Genomic DNA, 16040 nt, shown 5'->3' with positions numbered 1-16040 from the left:
TGTGACATGACACATAAATTAATCTGGAGAAATATTTATGGCTGTTGACATTAACTACCATTTGGTCAATTAACCATAACAATAACCCCATTAAAAATCACATAATTGACTGATACTTAAGAGCAACAATCATAAACATTCATAAAGACTCATTTTTACAACACTGTTCTGTTTCATGATCATTTAATATATTTAACATTTTGCCATATCTTCAAACCATAGTTTCCAAGGAACTTTTACAGTTGGCAAAGAAGAGATAGAAGTGATCGGTATTCACAATGCACATTTGTTCCGAATCCAATACATTAGAAGAATATGGACACCAAATTTAAACAGTTATTTTACAAACACCAGATATTTTGCCAATGCCCACATAATTTAAATGTTTTCTAATTTGAAACTCCAATAATGTCCATATATTTCTCAGTGAGATTGTGAGTCTTCTTGGTGAGGTCATTCATCACAGAAAACAGTCCTTTCAGGTGAAAGCGGAAGAGAGCTTCAGGATCTGTGTCCAGGAGAGGTGCCAGGGTCTTGTTGAGTGCTGTGTTCTTGGCCATGTGGTCATCATGTAGGCTGTTCTCCACTGTGTTTCTTATGGCCTTGAACATCAGGAAGTTGCTGTACAAGTCTCTGCAGGCATCCTCTTCAGCTTCACAGTCCAACACCTCATCAGAGGGCACATCTCGCAGCAGGCTCGGCAGGAGAATGGTGTGCTCCATGTTGCTAACAGCTGAGCTGTATTGCCTCAGAGCCAGAAGCAGGCTGTTTTTGTTCCATTTGGCCTCGGCAGACTGCATGGTTCCAGTTGGATGTGGTTGGCAGTTCCTGTGCTGTGGTGGATGACAGTAGGAAGCAGTGTGCAGTGCAAAGTCATGAGAGCAGATACTGTTGAATTTATATGATGAGCGCAGGTGGGTTGTGCACTGACGTAATTACATCATCCGATACATTTAGGAACGCTTTTAGTGCTATGTGGAGTCAAACTCTTATCTTTATTTGATTTACATAACCTGCAGTATCTCTGAGGTCATAATGATGTCTGACATCTGAATGATGTCAATGTACCTTGTCAAATCATTAACCATGCAAACCCTTATGTTTGAATGGCCCCAGTGCAGAGGGCTAACATGCTTTTGAGTGATGTTAAATTTGGACCCAGCAAAATAAACCTCAGTGTTAAACCAAGGCCACCTGTGTTTACATTTGTAGGTAGTCTAAGAGGCTTGAACCTCTGCTTCTTCTGTTGTCAGTTTGCATATAATACTGTAAAGGCTAAGAGAGCTACGATGATTAGCATTTAAAAGACCAATAAGCTTATTGTAGTCCTCCATAAAAAATGAAAGAATAGCCCAGATGGGCCTGGGTGCAAACATGCAAACATTTGTATTCAGGTCTGGTTCCCCTTGAAACTAAATGATGGCTGATAATAAGGTTCTTTCATGCATAAGAAGAGCTCCGGTATTTTCTGTACAAATGGAAATGAAAGCTCTGCAGACATTCTGTCCCTTGGCAGGCTAGCTCAGAAGAGGAGCCAAGTACACCCCTAAACACAAATGCCAGTTTATGTGACTTAAAAAGACAGAGATTATTGTTTAGAATATGAAATCTGCACTTAGATAGAATTTGAAATATTAAATATTTTCTGTTATTGAGTGACCTACAAGTACTGCTTCTGCAAGCTGCATGTATGTGATATTGTGGTCTCATGCACTGTGTTACATAACGTTTCTCACCCTGATTGACACCATTTGGTGATGTACTATGCATAACCATTTAGTAAACATGGTAACATTAAAAACTGTGGAGCCACCAATTCAATAGAAAATAGTCCAGTTTGAGGGAAATGATACATCCCATTAAGAAAATGTTGTATTACTTCTACTCCTGCATAAAAATAGAAGAATGGTACAGTAAACTGCCAGTTTGAAAAAAAGAACACAAACACTGTTTTTAACAAAAACATTGTATTGATTTTTAAGGCAACATTGTAACCTTAATTATTGGAAAATCTAGTCAAGCATTCAGTTCAATCCAGTTTTTATACAAGTAACAGCTTAGTTTCACACATATCTTCCACAAGCGACAACACAAAACAAAGAACAACCAATCTCAGTGAATGTTTTAATAACCACATGCTGGTATTATGTCATAGATGGCATAGGAAGTGCTTTCTGTAATGAAGTTTGGTAAGAAAATTTGCAGTTTGGCAGTTGTCTTGTGTCTGACAGACCAAAAGTCCCATATAATTTTTGCGGCTCAACAAGTTCCTAAAACAGTCAATCAAATTGATTTATTCACCCTGCTTCATGCCCTCTACTCAAACAATGATGCGATTCTGCAAGCAGATGGGCCTTGCTTTATTCAGACTCTTCAGACGTATAACCTGTAAAAATGTTTTAAAACTTGTCAGAATTGAAGGGCCTCCATTGAAGAAATGTGAGAGCACAAGCAGAGGACAAATTGTCTTTCTCCATCAGGTGAGAGATTGTGTCTGCTCAGTCAGTTCATTCAGTTCAGTCCCTGCAGTTTGAAATGGGACTTGGCCAATCAAGCAGACAGACTGTCCTCACCACTGCTGCATTCTGAAAACCTTCCAAAAAAGGATCTCAACTGTCCACACAATCCAGCTGGTTTCGTTATCTATTCAGCTCACAGACTTCTTCTGTTGACCATTGAGAATGATTTCCAGGACATTGGTAAGATCCATCATCTTGGTTAGCATGTCCATGATGTCGGGATGATCCCGGGCACCACTGATGAACTCCTCCAGCGTCAGCTCACCTGAAGATACAAGTAGAAAATATGAAAATAGCATCCACACCTTTCAACACAATCATTTACTGGGCTTTGCTGACCATGTGGACATCACTATCTCCTATGTCCTTGCAGCCTGGCTGGAACCCTTTGCAGGCAGATTTGCAGCTATAGGCTAATCCCAGTTAGGACAATTACGAATTTAGTGAAGGGGTTGAAGGCTAATTTAATTGGAATTTGATTGCATCCTTAACCTTAGCTAGATTTGTTTCATCCTGTCTGTCCTAGGCACATCATTTAGTGAGGTGATACTGTGCCTTGTTTTTATATGACTGAACTTCTGCCTGTATGCTTAAAACAATGTAGTGTGAGTTAATCTTTTCTTTTTTTTTCTTTTCTTTTCTTTTCTTTTCTTTTCTTTTCTTTTACCTGTTTTAATGTTTGTGTGTATGTTGTTTGAAACATTGAATTGTTGTTATCTTTCCCAGGGCTCCTTTGGAAGATTTTTTTTTTTTTATCTCAAAAGGAACTTACTGAGTCAAATAAAGGTTTAATAGAATAAATAAAGATATACATGCATGTCTAACCATGAATGCTGTGTTTATGTTCAAGGCTAATCAAATATTTGATCATTAAATTAGTTCTGGGTTGACAATAAAATATTCCTTACCTTCTCCGTGGACATCAATCCTTGCATATATAAGAGTTACAATATCCTCTGGAGGGATCTCATAACTTCTGGTGATATCTTGAATAGCCTGATAGAAAAGTTTACATAGATAATTGTAAGTTAAACAGACACTTCCAGCTGATTAATGCAAGAAATAGATGACCTATTAAGTGAGCATCATGTACAACTAATAATATTTTTGAAATTCCATACAACTGCATGCAGGTTCCATTACGACAACTATTACTACAACCAGGACATTTAGCAGCCTGAACTGCGCATTTAAGTGCATTCCACTGTACATACAGGTGCATCTCAATAAATGAGAATATGATGGAAAAATCGATTTCCAGTAGATGAAGTCAAATAGCCCCAACCAAGTATTGAGTGCATATAGATGGACATAGTTTTCAGAGGCCAACATGTCCATATTAAACATACTTTTTAAAATTGGTCTTTTGTAAAAAAAAAATAATAATAATAATAATAATAATAATTGAACACTGGATTTTAGGTCTTAATTAAAAGTAAGACATAATCATGATAATTAGAAGAAATTTAATAGATGTATGTGTAATGGATCTACTATATAATGTCTTATTTCCACTTTTTGAATTGAATTACTGACATAAATAAACTTTCTATGATATTCTAATTTACTGAGATGCACCAGTACTGTAGAACAGAATTTGACTTGATTGGTGTAAAGTGTCAGCACATATAGTTATTAATCCATTGTGCCCAAAAATAAGATAAGAAAAAAGATTTTTAGCCAGATAGTTTGAATGAGTTTGGAAATTTCTTCACATCTGTGCTTAGGCAAGCCCAGACAACTACCGCAAAAATGTATTTATTTATTATTTTAGTTGTTGGCACAAATGGGTTAATTGAATCGTGAAAAGGTGAAAATGTTCATATATCTGTAGGGTGATTGCTGTATAAATGCTATAGAGATTGAATTAGGTTAGAGGCTAAATTTAGACTTGGGTTAATAATGAGAAGCCCCCCTGGATTATTATGTCATGTCTGGCTCGTGTCCCATTTCTTCCCTTTCAGCGTAAAGCTGCTAAGCTTAAAGATTCAGGGTTCAAGTTTTAGCTGCTCTCATGCAACTCTACTTAAGGAACATTCATAGAAAACATACTGTACCTTGAAAATGGTCTCCATCTCCTCCTTGTCAATTTTCCCGTTTCCATCTTGATCAAATAGCTTAAAGTACCACTTTAGTTTCTGGTTAATTTCTCCTTTCAGTAATAAACTTATTGCTGCAATATATTCCACAAAGTCTATATATCCATCCTGCAAAAAAAACATGAAAGATACAGTTAGGAAAAGGGATCGATTTGTTTACACAGCAACATCAAAACTTATTTCAATTAAGATTTTCAAAACATTATCAATGCATCATAGCATTATATCATTTTATGCAATGGTCAAGGGGGTAATGCAACTCTAAGGGAAACTATAGTCGATATGTATAGATCATGTTCATCTTATTTACAATTTATGACCTTTCGTGCTAAGCTTCATTTAGACGTCATGAGTCGAGAAGAGTCAACCTCAATTGATCCCAAGATCTTTACCAACTGTGAATAGTCTTTTTAAAATGTTATACTTTTATGTTTAAAAAAAAGTGTAAATAATGAAGCAAATCATCTTATTTTACATTGAAACGTCTGATTCTACGATACAAGAGAAGTGATTTTATTTCTTCAATAATTTGCATGCTTCAGGTGTTCACTGACAGGTCTTGTCAGTTGTAAAATTGATACTAGAGTGACTTTTAGGTGACTAACACGATACATATTTTCCTGAACAGAGAAGAATTTGCAGGTATTTTCTTACCCCATCCATGTCAAATGTGAAGAAGACCTGGTCCACATAGCTGCCGGCCTCTTCTGTCATACCGTTCATGTCAAGCATAGTCTTGAGTTCGAAGAGCGTTATGAGCCCTGATGGAGACTCCCTCATGAATTTGGTATACCAGTGGTGCATGTCCGCCTCCAAGATATCATCCAGATTGGAGTGAAAGCCTCCCATTATTCCTCAGGAGGAGTGATTTGGTCCAGAATCATGCAGAGAGCCCGTGGTGAGGTTGAGGCGAGAGAGGACTGTGTTCTCACAGACCTCAGGCAGCACTGAAGACCGGCGGATATCTCATGCAACGACCCCCTTAATCTTTAAGTCTTGGCACAGCCAAAAGAAGACATAACCCTTTAATGGGATCACTGCACAGGTCTTCCAAGAACAACAGGACATTGCATGCAATGGAACTAAAGTGGGCTTGGTTACCAATATCAATGGAGGTGGGACTCTTAAGTGTCAAGGGTTTGACCTCTTGACTCTTAGAGAGATGCAGGGTTTTATTGAAGACTTTTACCCTGGAGCTGAGGAGGAATTACATTTTTTTCCCCTATTTATTTCCCCCATGTACATTTTTTTTAAATTCATTTTTCTGTTTTGCAGTTTCTACATTGAACTGGTGAGGTATTAATAACTAACACTATTTTGTATTCTTACCTGCATCGTCACATGTCTTTAAATAATAAGTTGTCCTAATTTGCCCACATAGCTGTAAGCCCACTAGGCTATCCCACACCTCTGGGAATGCCTTAAGCAATTAACCAAGGGAATTCCTCTTGGAACCGACTCATCCTCTTTACAAACATTAACAGACTAGAGGACATTTCTGAGTTACAAAACACATGTTAAGCCTCTTGTGAAATATTACATAAAATTTAATACAATCTATAATAAAGATATATATTGTATGGGTATGTTAAATGAAAGGATGCATACCCATTCTATGCATAGGCTTATTGTACATTATATTAACTTTTATGCAATATTTCACAAGATGTAAATGCATGTGTCCCCAAAAGCTAATGATTTAGACTTTAAACCCTCTGGAGTTCATCTATTTATTGAAAATACACATGTTTAATTTACAGTAATAACTTTAGTTATAAATGACATGTAGACAAAGCTGAGAAAGCCAGTTGAAAGTGCAATCATAGGAGCTTTCACAGTGTGACATTTATGTTTCTAGACCATTTTTAAAATGTGAATTTTCTTTCTACAATGAAAACTATTACTATTTTTTATTTACATGCAAATAGACTGTTTTGTAGTTTTATTTTTTTTTATTTTTTCTGCTGTTTTTGTGTGTATACATAGTAAAAACAAAAAAAACAAACAAAAAAAACCATTTCCATAGACACCTGTGTCTTTTGTTTGTATTATGGGTTCCTGGCAGCTTTATACTTTAATTTAAATCTGACTGATAGCCAAATTTGTGTGGAGTAAAAGGAGCCATGCATGTGATATAAGGACAGAGTGAAAGATGCTAAACAGACAAAAACAAAATGCATAGGAAGTTGACAAATTTGAACCAAAATCTCCTGGACTTCAGAGGTTTAAACTGTGTGTTTGTGTATGTATTTTGTGGCCATGTTTTAAAAAGCTCAGACTTTTGAAAGATACAATGAACAAAAGCTATGAACATTTAAAGTAACAATACTGTTATAATTCAGATGGCTCAATACAGTATTTAATGCAAAAGGTCTTACACTGATAACAGGCCAGGAGTGAAAAGGCTGCTGCTCAGGTCGGTCACTAAAAAGGAGCTTACATTCCTGAGGGATGCCCCGGGAGATTGCACAACACTACACATACTGCTAGTTTGTGCTGGTTTGGAAATTAACTTTTCTTATGTTGCATCTTATGATCGTATGTTCAACAAAATAAGTTGTGATTAGGAGGAAGGGGGTGTAATCCTTCATCTATTTACATTAAAAATGGATGATGGTTCTCAATAAAGGTATAATGCTAAAAAAAAAAGTTTTTGCTACTCTTCCTGAAATTACAGTATTAGGTACAGTATTAAAGTAATTTATCAACTCAAGCTTTGTGGTGAAAATCCCCTTTTAATTTTTTTATAGCATTTAAGAGTAGATTTTATCTACTGAGTGTGAGTCAATAGATATATAAAAACCCTGCATACATATTAAGAATGGATAAATACATGTTTAACCAGCACTGTTGACCCTTTACTGACCTAAGTGTCGTTCTGCATAACCAATCTCAGGGGATCATGTGTACCACGATACAGGATAGAGAGTAGTGGTGTTTAAGTCAACCAGACTATTGAAGCTCAGGGGCCTTATTATAGTAAATCTGGCTTTAGACGATTATCAATTCTCAAAATAGGATTGAGGAGATGGACCACCAGTTACTGTACTACTGGAAGTACAGGCCAGTACATATATTAGCCTGTAAGGTATTGACAACCAGGATCCATGCTGTTGCCCTGTGCCAGAGCACATGGCCTCTCTATTGCCAGAAGATAAAAACAGTGTTTACTTTAAACAGAAAAAGAACAGAGACAGTCACATGCAGAAACAAACCCAAACAGTGAAGAGCAGCTTATGCCATTCAAGGCCATCCAGTAAAAACCAATAAATTCAGTCTGAACAGAAATCTGCGGGTTTATTCTTGTTCGTCGCAACATTTGCAATATTTGAGGGTTACAAAGAGCAGATGAAGTAATTTGGTTTTATGTACAGTAATAAGCTGTTGAAATCTCTTGGATCCAACTGATGAACTGCTGTTTAAACTTGACCTTTTGACCAGCATGTGACAGTCATGCAGCAAGGCCGTTTTAGAGCTGCATGTGAGGAATATATTATTTCCCCTTCAGGAAAAGGTGGCCCGGGTTATTTTCGTCTGATTCAGTGCTATTTTGAATTTAGACAATCTTACTTTTTATTCTTAATATGACTTTTCAGAATAGCCACCTTTAATAAAACTCATGTGGTTGTGTTTATTTCTGGATTATCAATAAAGTGTGAATACTTATTCACAATAAGACACACAAAAAAACCACAGATAACATCCAACATAAAAACCTAAACAAAACAATCCAGAAAAAAAACAATGCATCTCCACAATTAAAAAAACAACAACAAGTAACCACAAGGGCAATGACAAAAGTCAATGCAGAATTTATTATTAATCAGTTACCTTATTCCACAGAAAAGCCCTAACCTGACTTCCATGAACCTCATCTCATATTTAAAACTTTCTGTGGAGCAGAAGGCTGTTCCAGTGTCGGCTGGTTGGCACCAGTGTAATAAAACAAACTTCTAGCTATTTATTCACTTGAGGCAATTTGCATGAACTCACATTGGCCATGGTAGTATTGGCATTCTTAGAATGGACCATTGCTATCTGAAAACATAAATGTTGAGGAGCATAACCATTAAACCTCTGGAGTCCATGAAAACACCTGCATATTACTTCTTCATGACGTGAAGACATAAAAATGAAGCAACATTGAGTCTTGCCATCAGCTTCCCTCTAAAGTTCTGGCCAGATTTTTTTTTGATGATATTCGGCCAAGTAAAACTGGAGATAGTGTCAAATATATTTAGTATAAAATATTGAACTAGATATTATCCTCATTTTACCTGTCATATGTTATATATTCAACCTGTATTCATATTTGTAATATTTAAAATTCTGTGTTTTGAAACATAATTTTCAAGGTCAGATTTTATGTTTCCTTAGTTTCTTTTGGGTTCAACATTTTGATCAAGTAAGTCAAAGTTAAAAATTAATTATTAGGACATATAGGTGAGGTAACGCTGAAAAAACTGATACCAACATGGCATGGTAAAGATTTTCATCAGATTTTTTTACAGACATAATAGCCGAAGATTTCAGAGGGTTAATGACATTATGCATAAGATGTAGTTTGTGTTGTTCTACTCCAAGCTGCATTCCCACCCTTCTGAATTGTTATTGTTATATGTTATTTTGCATCACCGGCAGTTTGTTCAGAAATGTAGTGTCAGAACATGTAGAATCTAAAGCTTTTTAATGTGCACTGCCATTTGACTTTATAAGCTATTGATATACACTTATATTCAAGTATACCATTTATAATATAGTATAATTAAATGCCAACCTAGTACTTTTTGTCCCTCTGGAATTTTGATTACGTCCATTGTAAAAAGACAGAGCTGACTATGAAGTTATACTGTAACTGAATGAGTGTAATAACTCTGACACGTGATCTTTACAATAACTACACAGTTTCAGCTGCGACTATCTGTAAAAATATTCTTTATTTGAGGCCTTGATCATTTTGTCTTACATGATTTTTAAAAAATCAAACCATTACCACCAATTTAAATCAGACGAGTTCTTCCCACAAAATGAAGTGAAAAAAACCCTACATGGCAATTACTGTCATGGTTGGCTCAAGCTTCAGCTCTTTTCATGAAGTCTTGTACCGAGCAAACAGATGAAGGGAGAACTAATTAATTACCATCTGGTGGATGTGAAGAATGACTGTTTGTGACCAGATAATTTGGCACAAACATTAATCACAGGTGTAATCTCATTAGAAGACAGACGTGTTGACATGATCACTGCCAGGTAACAGACTGCGGTCTCACACACTGACACAGTTCTGCTTGATTAGCATGTGATGCGCCAGCGGTGCAGTTAAACGCAACAACCTGCTGCTAAAACAACTCAAGTGGAAAATAGCATATCATTTTCTCCAAACAGAAACAGAGAAAGCCAGAGTGAAAAAAATATTGACTTGCATGTTTGACTTGCACTCCCTCTACTGTTCAACCACAAAGAACATTAAAAATACAGCATATAAATAATTATTTGTGTATGGAATATATATGAGCAAGTACAGCTGTCACTTTCAAAATGGTCGCATCAGCAGGCTTATTTGCCTGTACAGTTCCTTAAAGCTTATTCACCTCCAGTGTTTGTTGCTCTCTAGGCAAATGTTAAGAGCCGTCCACAGTTTTGGTTTGCAAATCCTCTCTGGTCATGGAAGGTAATACAATGACACAAATGCATGCAAATATAAACACTTGTAAAAAAAAAACAGTTATTCAGCCACAGGATTTGTACAAATGGTCATACAAGAAATCACATTGATAGTCAGGAAATGAATATAAATAATTACAGCACTGACATTAATACCAATACACTTACAATTAAACGTGCAGTTAAACAAGGCACAGTAATGCACAATAAAAAATTAACGTAAAATTGCATTTCTGAGTGCAAGACCCTGATTTTGTTGCGAATCTAATGTGGGTTAATCCACTCAGTTGACATTAGATGTCAATTTACTTTAGAGGCCACATACTGTTGATTGATTTGAATTAAGAATTAAGTCTTAAAAGCCTATTAAAGTGTAGACACAATGGGATCATCCATCTGACGTAAAGCCATAATGGGTTTGCGTGACTGTGGCCATGTAGTTTCCTGTGGTAAAAATGCATGATATGCAACATTTCTCCAGACTCGTGGGAGAATCACACACAAGCCTGACCGATCATATGCTACAAGCAACCACCTTACTGTAAGAGGTTTAGTGTTCACAGAGTTTCTTATGTATATGACAAAAAAAAGCAAGATACAGCAGTTTTCCAGTCTGTTGTTACTAGTGTCCTAAAAACATCTTCAGGGAAGCTGGATCAATGTACATTGCCTCAGACTCATCTGACTCCTGGTCGTATAGAAACTGTCTTAACACGTTATACACCATCTCCCTGCTCAGAACCAAGTTTCTCAGCTGATCCTGCTTCTCTGTAGGCATGAGAAATGTCAGCTGGAAGTCAGCAATGCTTGATCCGTTCCTGTGGGGAGAGTAAAAACTAAACTTCATAAAGTTCACAAAAGGCTACCGTAAATAAAGTTCATGTATAGCAGAAGTGAACAATGTAGTTCATAAGCATTGTATGAGAGTGCTTACCTGAAAGGATATATCTCAGCTTTGGAAAAGTATCGTCCCAGAGCAGGGGAGGATGTGTAGAGGTCAGCCAGCTGGGTGGGGCAGGTTGACACAAGCAGAAACAAAGAGTGAGATATTTTGGGCTGATACTAACTCACTTTCACTTTAGAGTGGGCCGTATTCTCACAGTAGCTGAAGACTTTCTGTAAGATCTGAAAACAAGCTGGAGGGCTTTCAGTAACAGCAGCTGTGAACAGGTTTTTGTCTTGTGAAGCTTGTAGCATGACTGTCTCAGTTTAGAAGGTGTTCTCATTTGGAAGTAATGGATTTGACATCTTTAGGCCAGTGGTTCCCAAATGGTTTGCCATGAGACAAGTTCGTGACACGAACCCCGTTCTCCTGGGTGAAAGTCCAGGGTCTGCATGCACCCCAGACCTCACTAGCTGTCTAATCCATGTCCAAGTAGAAAGTTCTGATGGTGTGCCTTGAGATTTTGGCTTGCACCTTGGTGTGCCTTGGGCACAAAAAGTTTGAAAACCACTGCTGTAGGCTATGGAGTTGCCATTGTTAGTTTTGGGCAACTTTCTGCTTCAGGATGCCATTACTCCAGTGTATCTTTACATAGCAACATTTTGTTTACTGCTTTACTTATGTTCTGAATGCTGGTATAGCACCTTTAAAGTTAAACCTGGAGTAAGTCAGACTAGGTAAAAGCTTTAGCACTTTGCCACTGCATGCAAATACAAATTTTCATCTTCTCCAAATTGTTTTTGTTGTATTATCTGATATGTTATTCATCAGTCTTCTGTACATATCTTTAATTAAAGTATATTGCAGAAAAAGCAAATGTGTTAAACTCTATCAATACATTTAACTTAACTTGATAACAGAACTATTTAACTCTACTATTACATTTAAAGTAACTACCTTACTGTACACGATACTCCTGCATCTTCCCTCCAGTTGTCTTATATTAAACTATTATACAGTATATATATCACATCAATATATTGTTAATACAGAAGAGAAGGAGGAGACAACTGATGCATTAGAAAAATAAAACAACAATGTCTGTCAGCATAATACATTATTTGAGTCATATTTGGTGCAAACCTTTCCTTGAAGGTCAGTGAGTGCTTGGCTTTCATTGGAGAAGAGCGTGAGAAGTTCCTCTGTTGAGACATTTGATTGAAGATTGGGAAGTTGGAAACTCCCATTAAAATACCGAGGAACTTTAAACAACGATCGGTCAAAGTTGTCATCCTTGTCCTCGTGGATCACTGCTCAAAGAAAAAGTAGGTTAAAAAATAACAATACTGAAAACATAACTGCTGTGTTGAAATGGTGACATTATTAAGTTATCATTAGCATTGCACTGTTTAATATACCTGAAATAGTCAACACACTCATTGCACAAAGTGCCATGTTCTTGCATGAGTGTTAACTTACACTTTGACCTTTTGCTGGCTATGATCTCGTAACATTTGTGCTTTGAAGTATGATAAACTGCCTTGTTACAGAAATAACAAAATATGTAATCTTTACCTGACTTTTACCTTCATTTATGCATATTTTCTTTCATAATGTACAATTAGCTTACACTCCCCAATAAACAACAGACTCATCATGAAAGCTTACAGCTGCACACGGCCAGTGTAATTCCAATCACAGCACCGATGATGACAAAGATGAAGATGAGGGCCATCCATAGTCTGAATCTCGGGCAGAGTTCCTCATTCAGCTCTCGCCGTATCCTGCACAAGGCGCTATTCTAAAAAATGCATAATGGTATGAATATTCAAGAAAATAACACTAACAGAGCGTAAAAAACAATATGCATAGTTTCAAAAAGTTATTTATAGCTACACTGTCCCCTTAGTATCCAGGGGAGGGATAGGGAATTAATTCAGTGAGTTTTCACATGATAACCAAAAAGTTACACTTCCTTAATTCAAAGTGTAGGAGGTAATGCCCCAGATACATGTTTTACTAAAAGTCTCCTTACCTCTTGTGGATTGTATATATTTTCCAGATTTATCCGAGCTTCTGCTGCATGGCCAGAGGGCACAGTCTCCCCATTACAACCAGTACTCTGAGTAAAAACACAGCAGATATGTCACTTTAATTCCTTTAATAAAAAGGGAATAAGCTATCTAGGGAAAGTACATTGTTTTGTTCACTTCCAGGAGTGCTGAAAATAAGTGACTCAAATACGTTTTTAGTCGTTTTTTGTGTTTTACACTGAATTGGAAAATTCACACTTAACAGACTGCAAACTCTGGTGGAATCTCACCTGTACATAAAGCAGCCCTTCTCTCTCTGTTGGGAGAGATTTAGGATCAGGGATGCTGTCTCCATTAGCAGCTGCCACCTAGGAGGAGAAAAAATATTGGGGATTATTACTATTAAATGCTTAACACTACAATGAGAATTGGTGCAAAATGATGATGATGTATGCTGTATAGAGCAGACCAAAAATGAGTTTCATTTGTTGGTTTAATTCACAGGGGAAACAAAGTATATAAAAGTAATAATACAGCTTAAGCGTGTCACAATGTACCGGTAGTCTATTGACAATAACAATGATATATTAAAAATATAATATTGATAACATGTTTATAATACACTTGTGATAAAATTCTGTAAGTAAACCAACATCTCCTAAATCCTGTTTCTTTCTGATTTTTTAAAAATGGAGTTTTGGTTACAGACTCCATTCACCTCTCTACACTTGTATTTTATGTGTGATCAATTTATCAAAAAACAGACAAAATGCACAATATTTTTTCCTCCCAAATTTACTGATATATCTACATTATCTGCTTTTTTGGCCACAATGATCTATAATATATCTATAATATTTCCTAAATTATTATTATTATTACAACTAGCCTACTACCAGATGTAGTAGCAGCTGAAGTAACTAATATGTATTATGTAACTTTATTATTACTCTTATTGGAATATACCGGTAGTCTATTGACAATAACAATGATATATTAAAGATATAATATTGATATAATGTTTATAATACACTTGTGATAAAATTGTGTACATAAACCAACATCTCCTAAATCTTTTTTTTTTCTGATCCTTCACCTCTCTACACTTGCATTTTATGTGTGATCAATTTACCAAAAAACAGACAAAAAGCACAATAAAATATTTTTTCTTATTTTTCTTGATATATCTATAATATTTCCTAAATTATTATTATTATTATTATTTTTACAACTACTACCAGATGTAGTCGCAGCTGAAGTTACTTATATATTATGTAACGTTATTGCTACTCTTATTGGAATTAGGCAGGTCACTGACGATCAACTTATTTAGCTCACTGTTAACTCACCTGTTCATTAGGGAGATATGTTGCTCCATTATTCCCATTCGTCCTGATGTCTTGAAGCTGAATGCTTTCCATGCTGGTTTGCTTTCAGCTCCCAGTACCAAATGGGAGTTATTATTGTAAGCCTGACTGTAGTCGCCACCCGGAAGTGCCTTAAGATTAACTTTTAAAAATGAAACTGCGCTGTCCACGGGGCAGTAAACGTCCCAGTTGCGGTCCAAAAAGGCAACAATTCCTCAAAAACAAGAGGTCGTTAGTTCACATTGTTAGACCTTACGGCTGGTGGGAAAGTTGCTCTCTCTTCTTGCACCACTCGTCCTCTCCCAGCCAGCCAGGTGAGTCCTTCAAGTTTCGGTGCAGCTGACGTCGCAAGGCGTTGTCAAGTTAAAGACAACCGTGGGAGGGAAACTTTACCAGTAAGTGTCATGACGACTGGACGAGTCACAACCACTCTACTCCATGGAAGTTGCATTCGGGACTTTGTCGCGAATCGCAACCAGCCTTACTGCTGAGATACGTTACTCGGGTTTAATACATTAGAAACTGCGTGTTGACGCTTATTCGTAAGGTATTTTAGGTATGCACACCACGTGACTATTTTTTTTAACCAGGTAAAGGCCTCGAGGATGTATGATTGTTCAATATTTGCTTAACCAAATGATACATGAGTCAACATGCATGAGTGTGTGTGTGTGTGTGTGTGTGTGTGTGCATTTTTGTATAATTTTTTTACTTTTGTAAACGCTATAAATTGATTGATTGATTGATTGATTGATTTTACAAAATTATTTTGTTTACATTTAGTTGAGTACATAACACAAATCAGCCATGGTTGTTAATTAAATTAAATAGTAAAGAATATCTTTTACAGTAAGGAACATGGGGTAATTACACCAGGGGCACATTTTATCTGCTGCTACACTATTAAAATTGTTTTAAAAGGACCTATAGTGAAAATAGAAAATATGAGCTTATGGATGAATAAATCAAAGTTCGTTTTTGACATGAGTTGCATGTTCAAGTTAAATTGCAGGTTTTGTGGTAAAGTATAAGTACAGGTGACAATAAGGTACAGATCCTTATTACAATTGGTGCATTATAAATACTCACCAGTAGATGTCGACATAGGTTTAAAAAATATATATTATTTTCCTTTTTTTCTTTCCCTTTTAAACAGGTTTTCATGCCAAGAAAATATGCCCTAGGGAACAGGTAACCTTTGTCCTAAAAAGTTCAGATCATAAGTAGAGATATCCAAGTAATTTAATTCTGAAAATACTGCAATTCTTTTAAAATCATTTAATAACTTTAATGTTCTCTGCCTTTTCACACAAGTGTTTTTTTTAGCTATTCTGATTTGACCTCTGTTCAGTTTATATATATATATATATATATATATATATATATATATATATATATATATATATATATATATATATATGTGTGTGTGTGTGTGTGTGTGTATATATATATATATATATATATACTCATACATA

At 36.1% G+C, this 16040-nt stretch overlaps 3 protein-coding genes across 3 annotated transcripts; all 3 read right to left on the bottom strand.

The window, feature by feature from the left end:
* Positions 1–166: 166 nt before the first annotated feature.
* On the bottom strand, positions 167–880 carry thrsp (thyroid hormone responsive). Its single transcript, XM_059330991.1, has one exon. It carries the CDS (start codon positions 798–800, stop codon positions 390–392), a length of 411 nt encoding a protein of 136 aa, XP_059186974.1. The 5' UTR covers positions 801–880; the 3' UTR covers positions 167–389.
* A 775-nt stretch (positions 881–1655) lies between these two features.
* On the bottom strand, positions 1656–5482 carry guca1c (guanylate cyclase activator 1C). Its single transcript, XM_059330993.1, has 4 exons — positions 5273–5482; positions 4577–4726; positions 3428–3515; positions 1656–2784 (listed from the first exon to the last, which is right to left on the bottom strand). The coding sequence occupies exons 1-4, from the start codon at positions 5465–5467 to the stop codon at positions 2648–2650; spliced, it is 570 nt and encodes a 189-aa protein (XP_059186976.1). The 5' UTR covers positions 5468–5482; the 3' UTR covers positions 1656–2647.
* Positions 5483–9396: 3914 nt separating this feature from the next.
* Positions 9397–15066, bottom strand: LOC131970541 (TPA-induced transmembrane protein). The gene is made up of 7 exons (XM_059331962.1): positions 14548–15066; positions 13489–13566; positions 13201–13287; positions 12834–12966; positions 12309–12475; positions 11217–11287; positions 9397–11100 (listed from the first exon to the last, which is right to left on the bottom strand). The coding sequence occupies exons 1-7, from the start codon at positions 14617–14619 to the stop codon at positions 10905–10907; spliced, it is 804 nt and encodes a 267-aa protein (XP_059187945.1). The 5' UTR covers positions 14620–15066; the 3' UTR covers positions 9397–10904.
* Between the last annotated feature and the right edge of the window lie 974 nt (positions 15067–16040).

The sequence above is a fragment of the Centropristis striata genome, chromosome 4 (assembly GCF_030273125.1).
Source record: "Centropristis striata isolate RG_2023a ecotype Rhode Island chromosome 4, C.striata_1.0, whole genome shotgun sequence".
NCBI classification, from domain to species: Eukaryota; Metazoa; Chordata; class Actinopteri; order Perciformes; family Serranidae; genus Centropristis; species Centropristis striata.
Note: the sequence above shows the minus strand (reverse complement) of the source record. Positions and strands in the feature narration are given on the sequence as shown.

Bases quoted from the DNA above. Each gene is read 5' to 3' on its own strand.
- LOC131970541 (XM_059331962.1), bottom strand. From the start codon at position 14,619: ATGGAAAGCATTCAGCTTCAAGACATCAGGACGAATGGGAATAATGGA. The intron at 13,567-14,547 runs GTGAGTTAACAG...TTCTCCTCCTAG, and splicing joins CATATCTCCCTAATGAACAG to GTGGCAGCTGCTAATGGAGA. The intron at 11,288-12,308 runs GTTTGCACCAAA...TGCCCCACCCAG, and splicing joins TCACTGACCTTCAAGGAAAG to CTGGCTGACCTCTACACATC.
- guca1c (XM_059330993.1), bottom strand. From the start codon at position 5,467: ATGGGAGGCTTTCACTCCAATCTGGATGATATCTTGGAGGCGGACATG. The intron at 4,727-5,272 runs GTAAGAAAATAC...TTTTTTTTGCAG, and splicing joins TCACATTTGACATGGATGGG to GATGGATATATAGACTTTGT. The intron at 3,516-4,576 runs GTACAGTATGTT...CTTTTCTATCAG, and splicing joins AGATGGAGACCATTTTCAAG to GCTATTCAAGATATCACCAG.
- thrsp (XM_059330991.1), bottom strand. From the start codon at position 800: ATGCAGTCTGCCGAGGCCAAATGGAACAAAAACAGCCTGCTTCTGGCT.